This window comes from Hyla sarda, chromosome 9, assembly GCF_029499605.1.
Source record: "Hyla sarda isolate aHylSar1 chromosome 9, aHylSar1.hap1, whole genome shotgun sequence".
Classification (NCBI taxonomy): domain Eukaryota; kingdom Metazoa; phylum Chordata; class Amphibia; order Anura; family Hylidae; genus Hyla; species Hyla sarda.
Genome location: NC_079197.1, coordinates 68,626,692 through 68,654,384, shown reverse-complemented (window position 1 = coordinate 68,654,384; position 27,693 = coordinate 68,626,692). Strand labels below are relative to the sequence as shown.

At 45.2% G+C, this 27,693-nt stretch overlaps 1 protein-coding gene across 1 annotated transcript in view; it reads right to left on the bottom strand.

Annotated features, from left to right (window-relative positions):
* Positions 1-27,693, bottom strand: part of ARL13A (ADP ribosylation factor like GTPase 13A) — a 253,573-nt gene that overhangs the window by 139,623 nt on the left and 86,257 nt on the right. Inside the window, exon 3 of the mRNA XM_056540554.1 lies at positions 15,067-15,316. Within this exon, the coding sequence (XP_056396529.1) occupies positions 15,067-15,316 (250 nt within the window). The remainder of the gene's footprint in view (positions 1-15,066; positions 15,317-27,693) is intronic.

Here is a 27,693-nt window from a genome sequence, read left to right as displayed (position 1 = left end):
CCAGCATTCTCTGTAATGGTGATTGACATCAGTATGGACCAATTAGCTTTAGTCCAGCCCCTGCCCATATAAGGGAGCTGCGTCCAATTATCGCTCTCTTGGGTTGCTGCTCTCGTGGATGCCGGGCTAACAGGTCGGTGTGCTACGCAACTTTCAACGAAACGCTAGGCCTCAAAACCTACAGCCTCAGCAGAACCAAAAATCATGAGTCTTATACTAATTCCTGCTAATACTAGCCTGACTACTGGACCGCAACTAATTCTCTAAATCCAGTGGAGCAGCGCAATAGTCTAGAGACTCTTAAAGCTAAAGTCCCAACCATTGTCAATCTCCAAAAGGAAGCTGTATTGATGAGAGACTGTTATGTTGATGAAGTGTACAGAAAATCTTCAGTAAAGTTTAAAGTTAACGCTGTTTGCAGAAACTTTACGGTTGTGGACAATCCATTATTACTATCTACTTAAACTCAGTATCATCTACCTCCCTATCGTTCCTGGGAAGGTCGGCGGTAGGAAAAGCTTTATTGAGGAGCCCCCCACCCTGGTGTCACGAATAGCAAAGGTTAACAAGCACCCTTTATTACCTGCGCAGCTACACTCCCCATACCCTACACCCCCCAAGCTACCACATAGCTTTTTGGCATCTTACGAACAGGATACGGGTGTGTGCTGCCAGCTGTTGCCACCAAGTAAAGTGCACTCCCCCTGTATAATAGACTGTCCCCATGTGTTACGGAGCACCATATACTTGTACGGAAGATTGCATATGGTGCCGCTTGCAGAGAGCACACGCGAAAAGTAAGGAGGGAGACGAAAATTTTATTGCTGCAGAAATGTGTAAAGTGAGATGCGAATGTATGCTACGATCCTTAGGTCCGGTCAGCACTGCAACAGTTAACTCGCTGCCAGAAAAGCATGCGAAGAAGGCCCGCGCTGCGCCACAACCCGCCCCTGGGCGTGGCTATCAAGTGAGTGTATCGTAGTTGAAAGGGAACTTAGAGACGCGGTTGTTGTTAACGGGAGGACAGGAAGTGGGGGCTGCACTGATGACGTTCTTCCGGCCGGCAGCCATTTTGGCGAAGCCCAGTATAAAGGACACCCTGCACAGCGACCTCTTCAGTCTGCACAAAGGAGAGCCGGAAGGTACAGACATGGCGGAGAGCAGCGGTCCACGTGGCTTGCGCACAAAGATGGCACCAGAACAAAGGAAAGTTGCGGCGGTCGCAGCCCAGCTGTTCCACGATCTTGCCGACCGATTGCAGTGGTTGTCATTGGATGAAGAGGGGGCCTGCAATCTTCCCCCACTGCCCGATGACGACGACGACTGGCAGGATACCCCTTCGGGGGACACCGCAGGGACACCCGGAACCCCATCACCGGTGAGATTGTCCCCTCACCACCGCACCTGGGGCTCCCGACAGAGGAATCCTCGGCAAGCACACCACTTGAAGCTGCCTTCTCTTCCTCTAGCAGCCCTGAACCAGAGATACCCTTATCTGCCTAGCAAAATGCACGACCATGCTCACCGAAATTGCCCCAATTGGTCTTTGGGGATGAATCTGACTTTATCCAATATATGCATGATATGCTTTAACCCCTGCATGGGAAACTTCTACCATCGGTTCCTAAGGCACAACAAGAAAGGGCCCACCAGGAGGCCGAAATAGCCGACCTGATGGAACAATTAAAGGCCCGACACAGAGAACTTTATGCTCCTAAACATGTACATCTGCCTCTTGAGAAGAGGATCCGCTATCAGGAGAACACCAAGGAGATGGAGGCACTCTTTATCCGCAGATGGGATCATCCCCGAGAAGCAGAGAAACCCTTGGAATGTCGCAGAGCAACAGTGGCCAAGTTCGACAAGGTCAGAGGTTATGGTACCCTCATTGATTGCCACACCGGCTATACCATCCTCGTAAACCGGCGAGCTGTACAGAGGTCATATCTACACAAAAAGTTTCATTCCCTGGAGGTGGGTGAGATAGTGGAATACACCCCCGCCCGGGGCCTGCGAGGAGAGTGGGCCGCCGCAGTAACCAGGCCAGCAGCTCCAACACATTTGCCTTTCAAGTATTTTCCATCAAATGGTTGGGAAGCGGATCACTTCCAGCTGAGGCCGAAATGGCCTGCTCCTGATGCCTCCACTAACGTACTCAAGGAGGAGGAGCCTCTACAACAGCAACCAATTCCTACTGTCTACAGCAAAGCACCCTGGCCTACTCCTGTCCAGGAGGTTTGGCCTCGACCACGGGTGCCAACAGAAGTACCTGGGCCTACTCCCGACAAGGAGCTTTGGACTGCCCCCCAGGTACCAACAAATGTGCTGCGGCTCACGCCTGGTGAGGAGTTGGGGCAGAATCAACCAACACCGACGGTTAACCTCAATCCTTCTGTGTCACATTCTACCCTGACCAATGTGGTGTGGGAGAGCCACATTAACTCTTTACCTGCTCGTGATCCTGAGAGGGGTAGAGGCTCTAGGCGAGGAGCAGGATGAGGTCACCAGAGTTTTATTTGAAGCTGACTGTTCCAGTTGTAACGTAACCATCAAGCTTTTGTGCCTGGTCTTTAGACCAAGAGACTCCTAGAGAAAGGAGATTCGAAAGTGTGTGCCCGGCTGATAGCTGCCGCCCAGAAAGTTTAGACTCTTAGTGAAGGTGGACTGCTGATCCTTGCACGCACGTTTACATGTACATACCTCAATCGTAACGTGACATTCTTCGTGAAAGTTGCACTTATCAGGTGTATGCACCTGAACCCTGTTGAAGTGTTTAATAAATATTCATACTAAAATAACTAAAGGTAAATGGTTATTGTACACATGTACATAAAAAATTTATATAATAGGTGTTGTAGTAGTAGCTCATAGGTGATTTCCTCGGCTGAGGAAAAACAGTGTTGTCACCCATCACTAACACCTTCTCAAAGGTCCACTCAAGGGAAATTGCCCTTAAGATATCAAGACTGACCTACCTCACACAGTACTAAACACATAGTACTTCACAAAACAATCACTTAAGTGTACTTATTTCACTTAAATTTATTACATCAAGCAAACAAAAACTTATCTCACATTAAAGTAAATGCCTTGGGAATTGTAGCTAATGTTATTTTTCCAATTCCTGCCACTGTCATGTACACTAATTCTCTGTTCTTATACGTGTGCAAGATGTTGTTCTACCTGGCCAGTAGATACTCTTGCTAGCTTAAAGGTAATGCACATACTTAAAGGTAACCTAGATAAGGTTTATCTGTTGTGTTCTAGCGATAGGAGCGTGTAGCCAATAGACCCTAGTAGACACCCTTATTGGTAGAAAGCCTCGGGCAAGCCAATATACTTCCAGTGTACTAAACAGGTAGCTAATATGGCACAAATGTATAGTGAGATTTCAATTGTCTAGTGAACCTAAACAAAAATGTATACTGAGATTTCAATTAACTAGTGAGCTAGAGAAAAGAAAATGCTAAGTAGGATGTATCTCATGTGACTAATACCATTCTGTTACTAAATTCATGAACTAACCAACCTTGTTCGTGAGTTTACCGAAACCAATTTATGTACACCAAAAAGAAATGTTAAGTAGGTTTTATAGGTTGTACCCGACCTTCACTTCGTCCCTCTGTCTTAGGGGACTGACGTAGAGGCCGACTTATCTTAAGTAAGGGGGTTTTTGGTGTCCCGGTACCGTATTGCATCCAGTACCTAATGTAGAGGTCCCCAAAGTCATAGTAACTACGATCAGGTAGGGTTTTTTTTAGGTGGGACAGCCCCTAGTCACCTCTCCTTAAGTTTAACTTGTATATTAATAAATGTATATATTAGTCATTCTATCTATATTATATAGGAATGTATAGTACTTACCTTGTTCAGCGTCACAGGACCTTCGGTCATGTGACCAAGCTAGTAACCTCTATGGTATGTTGCAGGACCTTAGGAGGTCCTTGGGTCACGTGTTACCCTGCATTCTCTGTAATGGTGATTGACATCCGTATAGACCAATTAGCTTTAGTCCAGCCCCTGCCCATATAAGGGAGCTGCGTCCAATTATCGCTCTCTTGGGTTGCTGCTCTCGTGGATGCCGGACTTTCAACGACACGCTAGGCCTCAAAACCTACGGCCTCAGCAGAACCAAAAATCGTGAGTCTTATACTAATTCCTGCTAATACTAGCCTGACTACTGGACCACAACTAATTCTCTAAATCCAGTGGAGTGTAATAGATGTTTCTATGGTTTTCTTCCATGTAAAAAATTTTCATGTAGGAGGCCCCCTCATCTGTTTTCCCCCCTCTGCTCCTTCCGGTATCTGCTCTGGACCCCTCCCATCGTGTAGAGGAAGTGAAATGCCATGAGGCCAAGGCACATTCCTCATGATATTTGCTCACTCCCCATATGCTAGAACGTCCCCTAGCAGGGGGTGGGAACTTATGTTAATGACAAAGGTGATATAAGCTTGAACGATTTGAAATACATCCCAGTGGACAGCACACGGAACACTAAAGCACAATGGCTCTGTCTGAGTTATTTCTCTATGCTTCGGTATATACATTATGTATAAGAACGATGAGTTTAATCCACCACAAATGTCGCCCAATTTAGTGGGGCTGGATTATAGGCCTCATGTGCAGGTCAGGTCGCAGTACCCAGACCAGACGATGGAACAAAGACGGACGCAGATGGGATTTGATCAACTCCAGGCATACGGTAGGACATACTTGTATCTAGCCAAAAGCACCCATGTCTCCCCTTTGTTTTGTCATGCTGATCTAGCTGACTTGCATGTGACCTACCAGAGAAAGACATAGATAAGTGATCTAGGACGGATAGGTGCTGGTCACCTGGTTTAACATCATAATTAGAGCTTATTTAGGACTGGGGGTACAAGGGATTTTTTTCCCGGCAATAGCAGACTTCTGGAACTTGTCCCATTATAAGTGATTGAATATGTGATATGTGTCGTCTTGTCTTAAAATGTCCATGGAAATTAGCTAATTCAGACGAAGAGGGGCAAATAACTTCCCTTCTAATACTAGAACTAATGTATTAGTGTTTTAAAGATATCTCCTAAAAGTACAGCAAGGTTTTTGAGAGGGTTTTAGTTGTCAACAGCTGGGGGCACCCTAGGGTTTATGGGCTGTTTGGAGGAGACAGAGGGGGCTGAAGAGAGCTGCAGGGCTTCGGAATGTGCAGAAGTAATTTGACCTCATTGATATAATAGCATATGGAGAGGAAGTGGGGGAAGGGAATTACACAGAGTTGTATAGAAAAAAAATTGAGTTTTGATTGAAAGCATGTGGTGAGTTCAAAATGGAATTGATAAATTAAAGATAATAAGGCAGTTGCAAGTTTGAAATATATTGATGGTTGATGGGATAAGAAGGCATATATATATATATATATATATATATATATATATAGCAGAGTAATATACAGTTATATATAACAGTGTGATTCTTGAGAACAATTGTGATTTGACTTAGTTATGTTGAAGTTCTCTGAATGGATATAGATAGGCAAAAGAATGTGAAGCGAATAGATAGGCATAAGGTGTAGACTGAAAGTATGATGCAAATATTTAGGTATTGAAGTTAAGTACAGACATACATTTGTTTATAAACTGGTGATAGGAGGGTGAGAATTATCATATTTTCAATTAAGAGAGTCTTTGTATTAAGCAGGGGGGAGGGACTGTGAAAATTGGTCTGTGTAATATTATTATTATTATTATGGAGCTAAGAATCCCTTATGGAGTAACACCCTAATACTAATCCCTAAAGTTATAGCCCAGATCTTACCTTTCTTCAGCACAATGCTTTTTTTCTCTCTCTTTCTCTCTCTCTCTCTCTCTCTCTCTCTCTCTCTCTCTCTCTCTCTCTTTCCATGAGGCTGCTAGTCTCTGCCACATGCTTATTCTGTATGGGGGCAGCCATGTTACCACTCCTAGAAGTGAAGTTCCTCCCCCAGCAGCCATTTTAGTTCATACAATTAGTTCTCACCTCCACTCCCCAGCAGCCATTTTGGCTCTTGCAATTAGTTCTCACCTCCACTCCCCTGTAGCCATTTTAACGCACCTAATCAAGTGAAACATATATGATAAATTAGGAATACACGGAGTATGACCAGTGAATGGATTTAGGTGAAACTGTGTATGTACATGTTTATGTCATAATGAAACTACTTGATGATATTTTATTAATCTCTTAATAAGTTTGTTTTCGTAGGAGTGCAAGATGGATAAAAAAAAAAGGGAAATTGATAAGGAAATGCAATTAACTGTCTGATTATATTATAGGAGTAACGAGAGAAGTTTGGCCAAGGAGAATAAAATAAAATGTAAAATAAATGAAAAAATGATCACTGTTTAATTAATGAATATTACTTTAGGGATTTAAAATCAGCTAATGGTTTATTGATTATAAATAATGCGCATTGAAGATGATTTTTCCCCAATTTTTTAAAAGAGCTCTGTATATATATTTTTTTTCTTTCACATTTTATTTTTGGTGAGAATGTGGGCCCTGTCTGTGTGTGTTGTATGTTGAGTATTTGTAAATGTTGGTATTGTTACATGTTACATGTGTATGGTATGTCTCCATGTAGGCACTGATTGCTGAAGAATTTTTTGAGAAATGACCAAACCAAAATGAGGAAAAAAGCCAGACTCAAAGGGGTGGTGACCAGTGACATAGAGGAGTGGGAGGAGAAAGGCGGGCTTATATAAGATTGACAGAACAGCCTTGGTCTAAGGAAACACAGTCACATTAAATTGAAGGAACTACAAATCTACTGTTTAAACTTGAATGTGTTATAGTACCTGCATACACAATGTGATATATCTATACATTCTACATTATATTTATTTGAATAACATTAATTTTAAGTGAATAACTTTATAATAATATTTAGTGTAATATGAAGATGCTGATTGTCTTGAACTTATAAAAAAAAAAAATAAATGTCAAGAGCCATGATAGGATATCGGAGAATCCATGGTTAATGCTGAGTCATAAATGTAAGTTTGTTCCAAGTAATGTAAAGATGTAATACATAAGACAGGATATATGGTGCCCACACGCAGAATGAAGTTCTACTGCAATAAACCACTCGATCTGAGCTGGTGGTTCAGAGAAGTAGAGTTGAAGGTATTCACTGAGATGTGTAAGATATCTAAAGGTATGACACAATGAGTACGGGTACACTTTAATTATCGCCCACAAGTATGGGCCTATTGACATAAGAGTGTTGTTGAATGCTTGAGCGAACCAATCTGTAAATTTGTAGTTCAAGTGTTCAAAGTCCGAGAGCTGCCAGAGAAAGTGGCCATCGTAAAGATCAGAGACACATGAAGAAAACAGCCCCAGAAGCCAAGGGGACTGAATGGTGAAGGAGGCTGCCAAGGCTGCAGCGCTCCTGTTCCCCCACAATGATGGTACAAAGTGTACAGGTGGATGGACAATGTGGAATTTTCTGGTTAGGTCTCTTGCAGGAACCAGCAATGCATGCTGAGAGAGACCAATGGAAGAAGAAAGAGGTGGTACAGGGCAAAGACAGCATCCGGAAAGAGTTGGTAAGAAAATGTATGTGCCAGCAGTCTTGTACCCCATGGTAACATATATGACCCCATACACTAAGCAACGGGGAGCTATGTGCATAGTACTGTCAGTACATTGGGTCGCTTCAAGATTCAACAATGCAGAAAGAAGGTTTGTACAGACGTCATCATTTACATTTGACATATGACCTAGGTAAAAACAATAAAGGTACCTGACCAACACTCTCCATAAACATCTTACCTGTTTCAGAGACTATGAATAGATTTCATCTAACTGCCTGGGGTAGGTCAATATCAGTATCTCCTTGTCTAATTGTACTGATCCCTAACCATAGATACAGTAAAGTATACACTTAAGAACCTTTTGTGAAACTGTACCTAGTTCAGATTCTGTAATTGTCGCCCATTTCTTCAAAACCTATGCAGGAAATAAGTGGGGAAAGAGAAGATTGCATATGATGATCCCGTATAGATGTATCTCTAATAACTGTTAAATCTATGTCTGTGCATAACCATGGTTGTTCCAAAGGGAAAGATAATCACAACGGATTGTTAGGATGTGACGTTGTATGAGGAGAATCAGTAGGTGAACATGTACAAATAGCGGGGTGCAATAAGTATTTCAGTGAGTAATAATGTTATAAAGAAAATAAATACTTGGTGTAAGATTATAGAAAGGATAGACCTAGCTAGCCGAATGAGTAAATGGTAACTATCGTAAAGTATGGGATACTTGGGGATATGAAGTTTAGAGTTAAATTAGAAAGTAATTAAACTGGGGAATACACATTAGTCAAGACACGTCTGCCTATACACACTTCCATTACCGAACCTACAAAGAAATCTAAACCGCACTTTAGAGGAAAACGTACAGCCCCTGCTGGGAGTTTAGATCCCTTTGTGTTTATTAAAGGAGTCCCAAGGGGGGTCCCAGATGAGTTTTATAGCTAGAGGTCAAATAAAAAGACTGAGTTGAGTCAATAATATCCCAGATTTCCATGAGTAAAATTAATTATATCTATTATAACCAACTAAGATTAATACATTTCTTTGTAAATGCTCTTCAAGGTTAGACCGAACAACTAAGAGTCACATCCGCTATAATATTCCAAAATGGTACGGCATTAGATATGATGTATGGTGTAAAAGGAAAAAGGGGGGTATGCACAATGTTTGGGAGATTTGTTGCACGTATATCTCAGCCAGTATAGGACTGGTAAAATAATCATACTCATAATTCTAATAATCTTGCTTTGTTGCGTGTTGTGTTTTGCCTAAAGAAGAAGAAGTGTGAGACGACCGTCGAGAATGCCACACCAGTGATGACAAATGTGGACTTTGAGATTACAGATGAAGCCTATACCCCATTACAAAGCTTCAATGCCATCTATAACACCAGTGACCCATAGGGACAGCATCTGACTCCATATGTGTAAAGTCTGAGGCTAAGGGGGTCCATGGATAAGCCATGGGTCGTCTAAAGTACAGTGAAACGTTCGAGAAAACACATTGGGGCAGATGAGTTAGGATGATGGAAATTAGGGTAAGGTAGAATGATCATTTTTTAGGGGGGCTTGTAATAGATGTTTCTATGGTTTACTTCCATGTAAAAAATGTTCATGTAGGAGGTCCCTCTTCCTCATCTGTTTTCCCCCCTCTGCTCCTTCCGGTATCTGTTCTGGACCCCTCCCATCATGTAGAGGAAGTGAAATGCCATGAGGACAAGGCACATTCCTCATGATATTTGCTCACTCCCCATATGCTAGAACGTCCCCTAGCAGGGGGTGGGAACTTATGTGAATGACAAAGGTGATATAAGCTTGAACGATTTGAAATAAAGCCCAGTGGACAGCACACAGAACGCTAAGTAGGAAAAGCTTTATTGAGGAGCCCTCACCCTGGCGCCACAAATAGCAAGGGTTAACAAGCACCCTTTATTACCTGCACAGCTACACTCCCCATACCCTACACCCCCCAAGCTACCACACTACTTTAACACAGTGGTAAATTTTTGTCGTTACTTGCATCCTTTCTTGGTGAAAAATCCCCAAATTTCATGAAAATTTTGAATTTTTCTTACTTTAAAATTCTCTGCTTGTAAGGAAAATGGATATTCCAAATAAATTATATATTGATTCACATATACACTATGTCTACTTTATATTTGCATCATAAAGTTGATATGTTTTTACTTTTGGAAGACATCAGAGGGCTTCAAAGTTCAGCAGCAATTTTTCTCAAAATTTTCAAAATCTGAATTTTTCAGGGACCAGTTCAGTTTTGAAGTGGATTTGAGGGGTCTTCATATTAGAAATACCCTATAAATTACCCAATTATAAAAACTGCCCCCCCCCCCAAGTATTCAAAATGACATTCAGAAAGTGTGTTAACCCTTTAGGTGTTTCATAGGAATAGCAGAAAAATGAAGGAGAAAATTTAAAATCTTCATTTTTTATACACCCAGTTTTTTTAATTTTACAAGGGGTAAAAGGACAAAAAGCCCCCCAAAATATGTAACCCAATTTCTCTTGAGTAAGGAAATACCTGACATGTGTATGTCAAGTGAGTGCTCTGTGGGTGCACTACAAGGCTCAGAAGCTAAGGAGCGGCAATAGAATTTTGGAGAGTAACTTTTTCTGAAATGGTTTTTGGGGGGCATGTCACATTTAGGAAGCCCCTATAGTGCCAAAACAGCAAAAAAAAAAACACAATTTGGCATACTATTTTGGAAACTTTCCCCCGCAAGGAACGTAACAAGGGGTCCAGTGAGCCTTAACACCCCACAGGTGTTTGACGACTTTTCGTTAAAGTTGGACAGGAAAATGAAACATTTGATTTTTTTTTCACTAAAATGCTGATGTTACCCCAAATGTTTCATTTTCACAAGGGGTAATTGGAGAAAAAGCTTCCCCAAATGTGTAACCCCATTTCTTTTGAGTAAGGAAATACCCCATATGTGGATGTAAAGTGCTCTGCGGGTGAAATACAATGCTCAGAAGAGAAGGAGCGCCATTGAGCATTTGGTGAGATAATTTGGTTGGAATAGAAGTCGGGGGCCATGTGCGTTTACAAAGCCCCCCCTGGTGCCAGAACAGTGGACTCCCCCCCCCCACATGTGACCCCATTTTGGAAACTACACCCCTTATAGAATTTAACGCTGGCGTTTGACAGATCTTTGGAACAGTGGGCTGTGCAAATGAAAAATTAAATTTTTCATTTTCATGGCCCACTTTTCCAAAAATCTGTCAGACACCAGTGGGGTGTAAATGCTCACTATACCCCTAATTACATTACGTGAGGGGTGTAGTTTACAAAATGGGGTCACGTGTTCTGGCACAATGGGGGCTTTGTAAACACATGTGGCCTTAAATTTTGGACACATTCTCTCTCCAAAATCTGAATGGCGCTCCTTCTCTTCTGAGCATTTTAGTTCACCCGCAGAGCACTTTACATCCACATATGGGGTATGTTCTTACTCAGAAGAAATGGGGTTACGATTTTTGGGTGGCTTTTTCCTATTCTCCCTTGTGAAATTTTTCTTTTCATTTTCACATTCAACTTTAACGATAATTTGTCAAACACCTGTAGGGTGTTAAGGCTCACTATACCCCTTGTTACATTCCATGAGGGGTGTATTTCCAAAATTGGGTCACATGTGGGTATTTATTGTTTTGAGTTTATGTCAGAACTGCTGAAAAATCAGCCACCCCTGTGCAAATCACCAATTTAGACCTTGAATGTACATAGTGCGCTCTCACTCCTGAGCTTTGTTGTGCGCTGTAGATGCCTTTACACCCACATATGGGGTATTTCCATACTCAGTAGGAATTGCGTTACACATTTTGGGGGTCTTTTTTTCCTTTTACCGCTTTTGATAATTAAAAGTATGGGGCAACACTAGCATGTCAGTGTAAAAATATATTTTTTTTACACTAACATACTGGTGTAGACCCCAACTTTATCTTTTCATAAGGGGTAAAAGGAGAAAAAGCCCCCCAAAATTTGTAACGCAATTTCTCCCGAGTACGGAGATACCCCATATGTGGCCCTAAACTGTTTCCTTGAAATACAACAGGGCTCCAAAGCGAGAGAGCGCCATGCGCATTTGAGGCCTAAATTGGGAATTTGAATCCGCCACAAAAATACCTCAGAGCAGTGTTTCCCAAACAGGGTGTCTCCATCTGTTGCAAAACTCCCAGCATGCCTGGACAGTCAGTGGCTGTCTGGCAATACTGGGAGTTGTTGTTTTTCAACAGCTATAGGCTCTGTTTTGGAAACAGTTTGGTACAAGACGTTTTTTTTTTTATTATTATTGGGGGGGGAGGGGGGGCAAACCTCCTGACCATACATGCTGGGAGTTGTAGTTATTCAACAGCTGGAGGCACATTGGTTGCCAAACACTGAGCGTTTGTTACTTAACTCAGTGTTTCGCAACCAGTGTGCCTCCAGCTACAACTCCCAGCATGTACAGTCTCTCAGTGCATGCTGGGAGTTGTATTTTTGCAACAGCTGGAGGCACACTGGTCGCAAAACACTGAGTTAGGTAACAAACTCGGTTTCACAACCAATTCATCTCCAGCTGTTGCAAAACTGCAACAATCAGCATGCATTGACAGGGCATGCTGAGAGTTGTAGTTTTGCAACTGCTGTCCCACTGATACAACTCCCAACATGCCCTTTGGTAGTCTGTGCATGCTGGGAGTTGTAGTTATTCAACAACTGGATGCACACTTTTTCATAGAAAAAATGTGCCTCCAGCTGTTGCATAACTACAACCTCCAGGATGCACAGACTACCAAAGGGCATGCTGGGAGTTGTAGTTGGAACTCCAGCTGTTGCAAAACTACAACTTCCAGCATGCCCTTTGGCTTTGCATGCTGCGAGTTGTTGCTAAGCAACAGAACGAGGTGAACAGGACTCACCTCCTGCTGTATCCCTCTGCCGGGACCGCCGCCGGGACCGATCCTGCTGCTCCTGTTGCCGTCACCGAACCTGAGGAGACCCCCACCGGACCCGGGCAAGGTAGGAGACCCCCCGCCGGTGCCGATCTCCGCTCCGATCGCCTTCCCGATCACCACCCAGCAGGTCCGTGATTGGACGGTCGTTCTGACCGATCAATCATGGGATCGTGAGGCGGCACCCATGCCACCTCACTCCTGCTGGGTAAGGGTGAATGGGGCTGTCTTGGACAGCCCCATTCACCCTTGTTTTCCGGTTCACCGGGTCACCAGAGACCCGATTGATCCGGAATAGCGGCAAATCGCAGGTCTGAATTGACCGTCGATTTGCCGCGATCACCGACATGGGGGGGTCTCAGGACCCCCCTGGGCGATATGCCAGGATGGCTGCTGATAGATATCAGCAGTTATCCCGTTTCGATCACCACTGGGGTGGAGGCAGCTTTGCCTCAGGAGGCTTTCTACACCGTTTGCCGCAAGATCTCCATAGACCACAATGGGCCCATTGATTTCAATGGGCAAAAATTCACAAGGTTATAGATCTAGCCCATTCATTCCTATACACCAACAATAGACCCTGGAGGCTGACGTCATACTCCAATGGCATTCAGACCCGGCAAACTTCAAATGTTTAATGGGTTAGTGTATTCATGGAAATATGTTTATATAAAGTACTGTATCCACACACTGTAACTCGGACCTGAGGAAGGAGGGAGCCCCCAGAAACGAGTAGTCCTATGATGTATTGCCACTTTTAAAGCAGAAAACCCTGCACCAGAATTTACCGTGCAACAGAATACCCTGCGACAGAAATTACCGTGCAACAGAATTTTTCCCTGCGACTAAAAATATTGGGAAAAAGTGCGACAGATTAGTAAATACCAAGTAAAAAAAAGGTTGAAACAACAAAAAAGAAACACAAACCGACACTCCACTCTTAGTAAATGAGGGCCAATGTGTGTGTGTATGTATGTGTGTACGTACGTGTGTATGTTCTAGCATCACGTCCAAACGGCTAAAGATATTAACATGAAACTTGGCACACATGTTACTTATATGTCAACAACAAACATAGAATAGGTAATTTAACCCTTACTCACCCCCATTTGCCAGGGTCTGGGTTTTTGTTTAAAGTCTCATACAAGTCTATGGGTAATATATGTTACTGCATAACTTCGAAACGGCTGGAGATATTTTGATAATACTTGGTCACATGTTACTTATATGTCCACTTAAAATATAGGATAGTTAATTAAACCCTTAACTACCCCCATTTGTGAGGGTTGGGTTTTTGTTTAACGTCCCATGCAAATCTAAGGGAAATGTACGCTCCCACATAACTTCCGTACGGCTGGAGATATTTCAATAATACCTGGTACACATATTACTTATATGTCAAATAAAAATACATGATAGTTAAATTAACCCTTACCTACACCCTTATATAAAAGATGGGTTTTTGTTTCAAGTCCCATGCAAGTATATGGAACTTTCAGTACCTTACTCCACAAACTCTGCTCAGCATCTCCTGGTGAATGTGTCAGTTTGGCTTGCAAGCCACACCCCATCTCACAAAGACATGCCTACATTTTAAGCCCTACCCTTTTTATTATCTACCCTTTTTGTGCATCAGTCTGGCTTGCAAATCACGCACAGTCCCACAAAGCCACGTGTCCTTCTATTTTTAGCTTAAAATATCTTCATCACAAATCAGTCCCACCTTAGGACAGGATATGAGGATGGGACATAATGACGGGATATGAGGTCGGGATATGAGGATGGGATATAAGGACGATATATGAGGTCGGGACATGAAGACTGGATGTGAGGACAGGATATGATGTTGGGATATGAGGACGGGATATGAGGTCAAGATAGGAGGTTGGGATATGAGGATGGGATATGAGGACGGGATGTGAGGACGGGATATGAGGACAGAATATGAGGATGGGCTAGGAGGTTGGGATAGGAGGTCGAGATACGAGGTTGAGATATGAGGACGGGATATGAGGTCGGGAAAGAAGGTCGAGTTATGAGGTCGGGATATCAGGATGGGATATGAGGACAGGATTGGAGGACGAGATAGGAGGACGGGATAGGAGGTCGGGATAGGAGGTCGGAATATGAGGTTGAGATATGAGGATGGGATAGGAGGATGGAAAATGAGGTAGAGATATGAGGATGGCATAGGAGGTCAGGATATGAGGTCGAGATATGATGATGGGATGAGGTCGGGATATGAGGACGGGATAATCCTCCCCAACAAGGATTAGTAAGGAAAAACCGGGCAACGCTGGGTACTCAGCTAGTTTATATAATAAATCACAGTTAATTATTATTGTAGTCCATATCCATTTTTTACCTGAGCGCCAATATATTTCCAATTGTACTTTTTTTTATACAGTCAGTCAATTTTTCCCTCTCTATCCTTTGCTACCATCAGAAAAGGAAACAAAGAAGACAGTATTTTGACATAGCATTACCAGGGGTAGAATATGCCACATTGACAACCTTAAAGTACAAAATGTAAATAGGAGATTTAAACAGGTACTTACATTAAAAGTGGTTTTCCAGCCACTGTAGGGTGTTTGAGGACACTAGAAAGGACACCTGCAACTTCCTGTATGCGTCCATGATCACTAGCATCCAATACAAAAACAAGAGCATGTGCATGAGGGTAGTACAATCGCCAATTTGCCCTTGTCTTTTGTCCACTGGGAAGCTCAAGGAGAGTGAGCTCAAACTGATCAAAACGAAGCTCTGTTCTGAATGGATCATTGGATGAAGATACCTGACATGGAGGGCCTACAAAGAGTATAAAGGAAATATCCATATGTTAGATTATTTTTCACCAAGTTCAAAATTCTTGCATTAAATCCCAAATGCATAGCAGATTATACTCTTTTGTGTCCCTCAAACAAAACATACATGGTTGTGAAATAGACTAAATGTGTAATGTCCATTTATTTGTTTTTGCATTTTTCCATTTTAGGCCCTGTTCAGACCTTGTTTTTCATGCATTTTCTGTTTTCTGTGCTTTCCTTTCCAGGCGTGGATGAGTTAAGCATTTCACCCATGTGCTAGGTGGATGTGGCTATACAGTATGACTCCAGCTCAGTCTATATTCTAGTTGCTGGCTATTTAGTGCAATAAACTTTGCTTGTGCAATAATGCTGTTATGATGTCTGTGCATTGTACTACTATCTCTGCTTGAGCATTTACCTTGTAATAATTTTGTGATATTATCTGACTTTTTAGCCATGGTTTAATAGTCTCGTTTATTGTAGTTTTTAGTTTGTTACATTGGTCGGTTTTAGTATGTATGTCTGTTCTGCTTTGTTTGTGTTCACTGTTACAATGCTGGATGTGGATCCTACTAACCTGTGTAGCGATGACCGTATCAGGGAGCGGAGTCTGGTGCCACTGGTCTTCACCAGAGCCCGCCGCAAGGCAGGATGGGCTTGCTGCAGCAGGTGACACCCAGGTCGCTAACCCCAACACGGCTCGACCACACAGGTAGCTGGGCAAGACAAGGTACCAGAGGATGAGGCAGAAGCGTAGTCAAACTTAGCAGGAGGTCAAGGCAGGTGGCAAAGGTGCGTAGTCAAATAACGTAACAGGAAGGTCTGGATACACGGGAATAGGCAAACAGGCAAAAAGAATGCTTAATCTCCGGCTAGGTACACAGAAGATCCGGCAGAGAAGTGGGGGAGAAGCTGGCATAAATAGCATATGGGACTGACCAGACACCGATTAGTGGTGCGCTGGCCATTTAAATCTAGAGAAGGTGCTGTGCGCACGCCCTAGGAGGTGGGGGCATGCGTGCGGGGAAGCAGAGAGCCGGGCAGCAGGAGGTAAGCCATGGGCCACAATTTGCATGCGGCTGTGTGCTGTGATGCGAATTGCGGTCCCAGCGGGAGCAGGAGACGGCGGGTGCTCACGGTCAGGGTGCCAGACCAGAGCGCTCGCCATGACCGTACCCCCTCTTTTGGTCTCCCCCTCCTTTTTGAAGACAAAAATTTGTAGATAAGGTCATGGTCTAAAATATTGTCCTGTGGCTCCCAAGACCTTTCCTCCGGGCCAAATCCTTCCCAATCCACTAGGAAATAGCATTTACCTCTGATAAACTTAGAGTCCAAAATTTATTTAATGACATAAACATCATCAAGTACCTGAGATGGGAGTAGGTGAGATGTTTTTGTTTGAAAAGCGGTTGTGGATGACAGGTTTCAAGAGGGAGACATGGGACGAATTCAGGATCCGGGGTGAGAATGGCAGATGGAGAGAATAGGCCTCAGGGTTTAGACGTTTCTTGATCTTATAGGGACCCAAATAGCAAGGATCCAGTTTATAACTGGGTACCTTAAAGCATATATACTTTGAAGACAGCCAGACTCTATCACCAGGAGAGAACTCGGGAGAAGATCACCTGTTCTTGTCCGCTTGAGACTTCATACATGTAGTGTACAGAAATGTAGAAAAATGCCGCACCCTGCGCTACCTCTGCTTTTTTCTGCTATATACTGTTCATACATGTATTGGCATACAATAGAGATTGACGAGTCTTCTGCCAGATGGTAGAGAAACTCTGCACGGGCTCATCAACCACAGGAACTCTGGAGGAAGAGGACAACGAGGATGAAGCCCATAAACCACAAAGAACGGTGATGACCCAGAGGATTCAGAGTCCCTATGATTGTATGAGAACTTTGCCCAAGGGAGTAGATCTACCCAGTTATCTTGACGAAAAGAAATTGAATGATGGAGATACTCTCCTAAAACCTGATTCCCCCTCTCGGCCTGTCTATTGGGTTGGGGATGTATGCTGAGGAGAAATCCAATCTGACTTGGAGATGAGAACAGAGAGCTCTCCAGAACTTGGAGACGAATTGAACACCTCAGTCGGAGACAATATGGGAAGGTAAACCATGAAGGCGGAAAATATGGCAAAGGAATAGCTTGGCAAGCTGCAGTGCTAATGGTAAACCTGGTAGAGGCACAAAATGAGCCATTTTAGAGAATCGGTCCACTACAACCCAAATGACTGTATTGCCGCCAGAAGAAGGAAGGTCTGTAATAAAGTCCATAGCAATATTGGTCTAAGGCTGATGTGGCACTGTCAAACCTGGCACTAGTAGGCTTGGAACGGGGGGTCTTGTATCATGCGCAATTTGAACAAGCATGGAGAAAATCAACGACATCCTGCTTTAAAGTGGGCCACCAGTACTGTCGGGAGATGAGCTGTAAGGATTTACATATTCCGGCATGACCAGCTAGAAGAGAGGAATGAGCCCATTTCAGGACTCTGAGTCTTAAACGAGGAGGTACGTAAGTCTTCCCAGAAGGCAAGTGCTGAAGACATGCTGGTGCTGCAGAGGTGAGATGATCAGGAGGAATGATATGTTGAGGATGGGACTTCTGGTCTTATACATCTGAGGATCTGGACAGAGCGTCAGCACGAAGATTCTTCTCGGCAGGGCGAAAGTAGATAAAGAAATCAAATCTGGAGAAAAGAGACCAACGAGCCTGTTGGGGGTTGAGACAATGGGCCGACTGGAGATAGAGCAAGTTCTTGTGGTCTGAATAGATAGTTAGCGGATGTAAAGAGCCTTCCAAGAGGTGACACCATTCACGATCTCCGATAGTATAATTACTGCAGGTTACAGTTCTTCCTTGAGAAGATTTTTGCATCAAGACTGCACCTGCTCCAACCGAACAGGCATCTACTTCTAAGATAAATGGCTTGCTGGGATCGGGTCTAGATAAAACAGGAGCAGAAGTGGAGGTGGACTTTAACTGTTTGAAAGCTTCTTCAGCCTCTGGAGTCCAGACCCTAGGATTAGCAGTCTTTGTGGTAAGCAAAACGATGGGAGCAACCAAGGTGGAGTAGTGAGGAATAAACTGTCGATAGTAATTAGCAAAAGCCTAGTAAGTGCTGAATAGCTTTCAAACCAGTGGGGCGAGCAAGGTCGCAAGGATCCGTCTTTTTTCTCCACAAAGAAGAATCCGGCTCCAGCAGGAGAGGATGACTTTCTAATAAAACCTTTCTTTAGATTTTCTTGTATATAGTTAGACATGGCCTGAGTTTCTGGGACAGACAAGGGGTAAATTCTGCCCCGAGGAGGTGTGGTTCCAGGCAATAATTCAATAGGACAATCGTAAGGACGATGTGGAGGTAAAACTTCAGCTTGTTTCTCGTTGAAGACGTCAGCAAAATCCTGAAGAAGAGACAGCAGACCAGGCAGAGGGGTGGAAGAAGACACCTACTTGGACGGAAGGGTATGGAAACAGTTGTTATAGCAGTAAGTTCCCCAACTAAGGCCTTGTAGAAGAGTGGAGGTACAATGTGGAAGTACATAGAAGGACAATTTTTCCTTATGCAAAACTCCAACTTGCATAGAAAGGAGTATAGTGCAGAATAAGATAGTACAGTCCAGATTTTCTCAGTTGACCGAGGAGATGTACAAAGGCTTCAGAAGACGGGTTACTGGCAGACAACACCTATGCACTAATGAGGCATCGATAAAGTTCCACGCAGAACCAGAGTCCAGGAAGGCCAGAACGAAGATAGTCTCTTTGGAGGGTAGAGACAGCTGGACCTTCAAATTCAAGCGTGGAGAGGAGGTATTCACACCTAGGGAGGCCTCTCATACAAACCCTAGGTGCGAGCGTTTCCCTGTGACTGTGGACACAGAGGACAATCTCTGAGGAAATTATCTGCACTGGTGCAGTATAAGCAGAGGTTCTCAGCTCGTCGGCGGGTTCTTTACTCCAGGGTCAGACGAGACCGATCCCCCTGCATAGCCTCCACAGCGAGAGGCATCATAGAAGGTTGCGGTGGATGCTGGAAGACGGGTGCCAGACGAGGAAAACGCTGAGGTCGTGCAGACTCCCTTTCTTGGCGAACTTCCTCACGTCGTTCAGAGAAAAAGATATATATCCGAGACGCCAACTGTATGAGTTCATTCAGGGTAGCGGACAATTCCCGGGTGGCAAGGACATCCTTGATATGGCTAGAAAGTCCTCTCTTGAAAGTGGCACATAGAGCTTCATTGTTCCAAGATATTATCTGATGCCAGGGTACGAAATTGAATAGCGTACTCGGCCACAGAGGAGTTGCCCTGCAAAAGACTGAGCAGTGCCGTCTCAACAGAGGAGGCTCGGGTTGGCTCTTTAAAGACACCCTAAATTCCATCAGGAAAGCGTGGAGATTGGTTGTGAGAGCATCACTGCGGTCCCAAAGCGGAGTTGCCCAGGCCAAAGCCCTTCCAGTAAGGAGATTGATGATGAAGGCCAACTTTGCTCGTTTCGTAGGGAACTGTTCCGCCATGAGTTTGATGTGCATGGAGCACTGAGTCACGAAACCATGACAGGACTTGGGGACCCCCTCATATTTCTCCGGAAAAGACAAGCAAAGTTTTGTTCCGGAAGAGACTGTAGAAGCGGAAGGCAGCACTGAAGCAGGAGGAGGCTGTTGCAGATGTTGTTGAGCAGTTACCAATTGCTGCAACATGGCAGATAACTGGCTCAACTGCTGTCACTTTTGGGCCAACTGCTGTGACTGGAGCGTCACGAGAGAAGCGAGATCCGGATTTTCTGGAAGAGGAACCCCAGCGGGATCCATGGCCGGATCTTGCTGTTACGATGCTGGATGTGGATCCTACTAACCTGTGTGGTGATGACTCGGACCGTATCGGGTCTTCACCAGTGCCTGCCGCAAGGTCGCTACCCCCGACACGGCTCCACCACACAGGTAGCTGGGCAAGACGAGGTACCAGAGGATGAGGCAAAAGCGTAGTCAAACTTAGCAGGAGGTCAGGGCAAGCGGCAAAGGTGCGTAGTCAAATAACATAGTAGGAAGGTCTGGATACACAGGAAGAGGCAACAGGCAAAAGCAACACTTAATCTCAGGCTAGGGGCACTGAATATCTGGCAGGGAAGTGGGGGAGGAGCTGGCATAAATAACATATGGGATGGACCAGACACCAATTAGTACTGCGCTGGCCCATTAAATCTAGAGAAGGTGCCGCGCGCACGCCCTAGGAGGCGCGGGAAAGCAGAGAGACGGGCAGCAGGAGGTAAGCCACGGGCCGCGATTCACATGTGGCTAGGTGCCTCGATGAAAATTGCAGTCATGGCGGGCGCTCACAGTCGAGGTCCGGGACCGAAGCGCTCGTCGTGACATTAACGCTGTAGAATCCTGTCCTGTTCCTCCTCTTTGTGGAGTTTGGTTTTGAAATATATCCTGTTTTGTATCTTGTGTAATTTCTTGTCTAGTATCCTGACCTGAGTTCCTCTATGTTGTAGAGTTTGGTTTTCTTGTATCCGTGTTTATGAAGTTTCATGTATTATATATCTGTTTCCTACTGGACCAGCATCCTGATTACACGGTGCAGTGTGCCCGCTGGCCAGTAGTCTATTTGGCTTTATTATAATGGCTACTCCTTTTGTGGCGTGGAGTGGAGTGTCCTGTTTGTTTGTTCTGTGTCTCAGTGTGAACAGTGTCCAATGTTACCTGATCAGTTTTGTGTTTTATCTCTCAGTTCTTCCGTCCATCCCCTGCATTACCTAAATTCTGCTGTATTCCTGTTCCATACCTAGTCTTGTTCATTTTATCATGTCTGCCATTTATCTGATATCTGGTTTATGAACTGTTTGTTGATACACTATATTCTGCACTGTTAGTATTTGTATCCTGTCTGGTAGTTTTTGTATTCCTGTTCTGTTTCTGGCCTGTGACCGACTATGTTTATAATTTTTTTTTACACCACTGCACCTTAGCGCAGGCAGGGACCGGCTCCAAGTTGTCGAATCAACGCTTAGGGTGTTTGGGCAAGTAGGCAGGGAGAGTGTCTCTAGGGACAGCTTAGGGCTCACTCTCCCTGTCCCTCCAGTCGGTCCTGACAAAATGTTATCAGTAGTAGACTATGTTTGTTCTGTTAAAGTCTACAGCCATCAGGAAGACACCTGTGCAATGAGAGTCTGGGGCAGGCAGCTCAAGTAGAACATATGCAAACACAGAATATCCAGCAGCCTGGTCTTCAGTTAAAATATAACTTCAGATCTTCATGAAATCTTACATTAAACATTGGGAAGCCAAGTGTCTGATGCATATTAGGTCACTATCCTAATAGAAATAAGGTCTGGCAAAGTGCAAACAAATAGATATATATATACCCCATAGCCATATCACATAACTACATTGTGGTATAGACCCCCATGTCACCTGAAACATTGTCACTAGATAAGACATATAGAGAGAACAATAAAGCCTAAAGATATATAAAATTGTGCTGCTAGTGACACTATGGGGAGCTATCATGGAAGTAACTTTAAAATATTTCATTAAATACGTAAAACCATGTGGTACATCCCATAGAGAATGAACATAGAAATTTCAATGACATGTCACATCAACACTGGAGCCGCCCACTCAATCACATGTGCATGAGGTCAGTAAACATCAATGAATATACATAAAACAACTTATAACTATTTAAAAAAACAAACTAGGCCTAGAGGAAATAATGCATTGTGGTGTAGTATACAATTAGCCTCAGCTTGCAGCAAGAACAAATGCCAATCTCCTAATTTTGGAGGATTAACCCCTTCATGACCCAGCCCATTTTCACCTTCATGACCTGGGCATTTTTTGAAAATCTGACCACTGTCACTTTAAACATTAATAACTTTGGAATGCTTTTACTTTTCATTCTGATTCCGAGATTGTTTTTTCTTGACATATTCTACTTTATGTTATTGGTAAAATTTCACTGATATTTGTATCCTTTCTTGGTAAAAAATCTAAAAATTTCATGAAAATTTTGAAAATTTAGCATTTTTCTAACTTTGAAAGTCTCTGCTTGAAAGGAAAATGGATATTCCAAATAAATTACATATTGATTCACATAAACAATATGTCTACTTTTTGTTTGCATAAAAAAATTGACAAGTTTTTACTTTTGGAGGGCACCAGAGGGCAGCAATTTTCCAATTTTTCTCAAGATTTTCAAAATCGTAATTTTTCAGGGCCCAGTTCAGGTTGGAAGTGGATTTTAAGGGTCTTCATATTAGAAATACCCCATAAATGACCCCATTATAAAAACTGCACCCCCCAAAGTATTCAAAATGACATTCAGTAAGTGTTTTAACCCTTTAGGTGTTTTACAGGAATAGCAGCAAAGTGAAGGAGAAAATTCAAAATCTTCATTTTTTACACTCGCATTTTCTTGTAGACCCAATTTTTGCATTTTTACAAGGGGTAAAAGGAGAGAAATCACCCTAAAATTTGTAACCCAATTTCTCTCGAGTAAGGAAATACCTCATATGCGTATGTAAAGTGTTCGGCGGGCGCAGTAGAGGGCTCAGAAGGGAAGGAGCGAAAATGGAATTTTGGAGAGTGAGTTTTTCTGAAAGGGTTTTTGGGGGGCATGTCCCATTTAGGAAGCCCCTATGGTGCCAGAACAGTGGACCCCCCCCACATGTGACCCCATTTTGGAAACTATACCCCTCATGGAATTTAATAAGGGGTGCAGTGAGCATTTACACCCCACTGGCGTTTGACAGATATTTGAAACAGTGAACTGTGCAAATCAAAAATTTTATTTTTCATTTTCACAGACCACTGTTCCAAAAATCTGTCATACACCAGTGGGGTGTAAATGCTCACTGCACCCCTTATTAAATTCCGTGAGGGGTGTAGTTTCCAAAATGGGGTCACATATGGATATTTATTGTTTTGCGTTTGTCAGAACTGCTGTAACAATCAGCCACCCCTGTGCAAATCGCCTCAAATGTACATGGCGCACTCTCCCTTCTGGGCCTTGTTGTGCACCTCCAGAGCACTTTGCGCCCACATATGGGGTATCTCCGTAGTCGGGAGAAATTGCGTTACAAATTTTGGGGGTCTTTTTTCCCTTTTACCTCTTGTGAAAATGAAAAGTATAGGGCAACACCAGCATGTCAGTGTAAAAATTTTTTTTTTTACACTAACATGCTGGTGTAGACCCCCAACTTCACCTTTTCATAAGGGGTTAAAGAAGAAAAAGCCCCCCAAAATTTGTAAGGCAATTTCTCCCGAGTACGGCGATACCCCATATGTGTCCCAAAACTGTTGCCCTGAAATACGACAGGGTTCCAAAGTGAGAGAGCGCCATGCGCATTTGAGGCCTGAATTAGGGATTTGCATAGGGGTGGACATAGGGGTATTCTATGCCAATGATTCCCAAACAGGGTGCCTCCAGCTGTTGCAAAACTCCCAGCATGCCTGGACAGTCAATGGCTGTCCGGCAATACTGGGAGTTATTATTTTGCAACAGCTGGAGGCTCCGTTTTGGAAACAGTAGCGTACCAGACGTTTTTCATTTTTTGGGGGGAGGGGGGCTGTGTAGGGGTATGTGTATATGTAGTGTTTTTTACTTTTTATTTTAGGTTAGTGTCAGTGTAGTGTAGTGTTTTTAGGGTACAGTCACATGGGCAGAGGTTCACAGCAAGTTTGCCGCTGGAAGTTTGAGCTGCAGCGCAAAATTTGCGCCATCTCAAACTTGCAACACTCACTGTAAACCTCCGCCCATGTGAGTGTACCCTGTACATTCACATTGGGGGGAGGGGGCAAACATCCAGCTGTTGCAAACTCCGAGCATGCCCTTTGGCTGTCCGTGCATGCTGGGAGTTGTAGTTTTGCAACAGCTGGAGGAACACTGGTTTGGAAACACTAAGTTAAGTAATAAACTTTCAAGTGTTTTGCAACCAAACTTAGTGTTTCGAAACCAGTGTGCCTCCAGCTGTTGCAAAACTACAACTCCCAGCATGCATGGTCTATCAGTGCATGCTGGGAGCTATAGTTTTGCAACAATTGCAACAGCTGGAGGCACTGAGGTAGGAAACAGACAATGTTTCCCAACTAGTGTGCCTCCAGTTGTTGCAAAACTACAACTCCCAGCATGCCCAGACTGCCCAGGCATGCTGGAAGTTGTAGTTCGGCAATATCTGAAGGATCAGCTGTTGCCGAACTACAACTTCTAGCATGCTTCGGCAGTCTGGGCATGCTGGGAGTTGTAGTTTTGCAACATCTGGAGGTCCACAGTTTGGAGACCACTGTATAATGGTCTCCAATCTGTGCTCTTCCAGATGTTAGAGAACTACAACTCCCAGCATGCCTGGACAGACTGAGCATGCTGAGATGTGTAGTTTTGCAACATCTGGAAGAGCACAGATTGAAGACCATTATACAGTGGTCTCCAAACTGTCTGGGCATGCTGGGAGTTGCAGTTTTGAAACTCTCAGAGGCAGCAGTGAGATCGCTTTACGGCGATCTCACTGCTGCCAATGAAGATGCCGCACTGCTGCTGCAAACTCACCTCCGGGACGCAGCGCCGCCGGGACCGCATGGAGGACGCCGGGACCGCTCGGGACACCGCTCGGACGGGTAAGTGACGCCGGGGGACGGGTCAGGGACACTTAGCAGAGCGGTGTGTGTCCCGATCCCCGTGATCGGAACTCACACACCGTGCTGCTAAGTATTTTCATAGCGAAACGCTGCTATCAGCTAGTCAGATTTGACCAGCTGATAGCAGCGATCGCTGGGGGGGGTGGGGGATGAAACCCTCCGTGGTCGCACTGTAAGATGGCTGGCTATCAGTGATAGCCACCATCTTACCGGGCGCTGCGGGATGCGGCGAGTAGCGGCAGTAATGTTCATGACGTACCTGTATGTCATGGGTCGGGAACACCTTTGTCACGATTCGGCTTACAGGTTGTGGATCCACTGTGTCAGCGAGGGATTGGCGTGGACCGTGCTGGTGGACCGGTTCTAAGAGGCTACTGGTGTTCACCAGAGCCCGCCGCAAAGCGGGATGGTCTTGCTGCGGCAGTAGCAACCAGGTCGTATCCACTAGCAACGGCTCAACCTCGCTGACTGCTGAGAAGGCGTGGGACAGAAGGACTAGGCAGAGGCAAGGTCAGACGTAGCAGAAGGTCGGGGCAGGCGGCAAGGTACGTAGTCAAGATGGATAGCAGGAGTTCAGGTAACACAGGCTTGGACAACACTAAAACGCTTTCACTGGCACAAGGCAACAAGATCCGGCAAGGGAGTGCAGGGGCAGTGAGCAGATATAGCCAGGGAGCAGGTGGAAGCCAATAAAGCTAATTGGGCCAGGCACCAATCATTGGTGCACTGGCCCTTTAAGTCTCAGAGAGCTGGCGCGCGCGCGCGCCCTAGAGAGCGGAGCCGCGCGTGCCAGCACATGACAGCAGGGGACCGGGACAGGTAAGTGACTTGGGATGCGATTCGCGAGCGGGCGCGTCCCGCTGTGCGAATCGCATCCCCGACGTCCATGTCAGTGCAGCGCTCCCGGTCAGCGGGACCGACCGGGGCGCTGCAGGGAGAGAGACGCCGTGAGCGCTCCGGGGAGGAGCAGGGACCCGGAGCGCTCGGCGTAACAGTACCACCCCCCTTAGGTCTCCCCCTTTTTTTGTCCGACAACTGCTTTACCTGGGACGAGGACACCGGGAAAGAATGGAGGGTTTCCTCAACGGCAGGCAGTACAGCAGGAGTGGGAATGGGGAGGGAGGGCAGAGGGTGAAGCTTGGCACGGGGCAGGGTGACACCAGGACGGGGGCCATGAGGAGGCACTGAGGCTTGCCTGACGGGACTGGGAGGGGGGGAGAGGCATTTCTTGTGGCAAGCAGAGTCCCAGTTCTTGATCTCCCCGGTGGTCCAGTCAAGGGTGGGAGAATGAAGCTGGAGCCATGGCAGACCGAGGAGGACCTCAGAGGTGCAGTTGGGAAGGACGAAAAATTCAATCCTTTCGTGGTGGGGTCCAATGCACATTAAGAGGGGTTTTGTGCGGTAACGCACGGTGCAATCCAATCTAACTCCGTTGACCGCGGAAATGTAGAGCGGCTTGACGAGACGGGTCACCGGGATGCAGAACTTATTCACCAAAGACTCCAAAATGAAATTCCCAGAGGCACCAGAGTCCAAGCAGGCCACGGCTGAGAGGGAGGAATTGACTGAAGGAGAAATCCGCACGGGCACCGTGAGACGTGGAGAAGCAGACTTTGAACCAAGAGACGCCACACCCACGTGAGCTGGGTGCGTGCGTGCGTTTCCCAGACGTGGAGGACGAATAGGGCAATCCACCAAGAAATGCTCGGTACTGGCACAGTACAGACAAAGATTTTCTACCCTACGGCGATTCCTCTCTTCCTGGGTCAGGCGAGACTGATCCACTTGCATGGCCTCCTCGGCGGGAGGCCCAGGCGTAGATTGCAAAAGATGCTGTGGGAGAGGTGCCCAGAGATCTAAGTCTTTTTCCTGGCGGAGCTCCTGATGTCTCTCAGAAAAACGCATGTCAATGCGGGTGGCCAAATGGATAAGTTCTTGCAGGTTGGCAGGAATCTCTCGTGCGGCCAGCACATCCTTGATGCTACTGGATAGGCCTTTTTTAAAGGTCGCGCAGAGAGCCTCGTTATTCCATGATAATTCGGAAGCAAGAGTACGAAATTGGATGGCGTACTCGCCCACTGAAGAATTACCCTGGACCAGGTTCAGCAGGGCAGTCTCGGCAGAAGAAGCTCGGGCTGGTTCCTCGAAGACACTACGGACTTCAGCGAAGAAGGACTGGACTGTGGCTGTGGCAGGATCATTGCGGTCCCAGAGCGGTGTGGCCCAAGACAAGGCCTTTCCTGAAAGAAGGCTCACTACGAACGCCACCTTAGACCGTTCTGTAGGAAACAAATCCTACAACATCTCCATATGCAGGGAACATTGAGACAGAAATCCACGGCAGAGTCTAGAGTCCCCATCAAATTTGTCCGGCAGGGACAAGCGGAGGCTAGGAGCGGCCACTCGCTGCGGAGGAGGTGCAGGAGCTGGCGGAGGAGATGGTTGCTGCTGTAGCAGAGGCAGAAGTTGCTGTAACGTGGCGGTCAACTGCGACAGCTGCTGTCCTTGTTGGGCAATTTGCTGCGATTGCTGAGCGACCACCGTGGTAAGGTCAGCGAGACTTGGCAGCGGCACCTCAGCGGGATCCATGGCCGGATCTACTGTCACGATTCGGCTTACAGGTTGTGAATCCACTGTGTCAGCGAGGGATTGGCGTGGACCGTGCTGGTAGACCGGTTCTAAGAGGCTACTGGTGTTCACCAGAGCCCGCCGCAAAGCGGGATGGTCTTGCTGC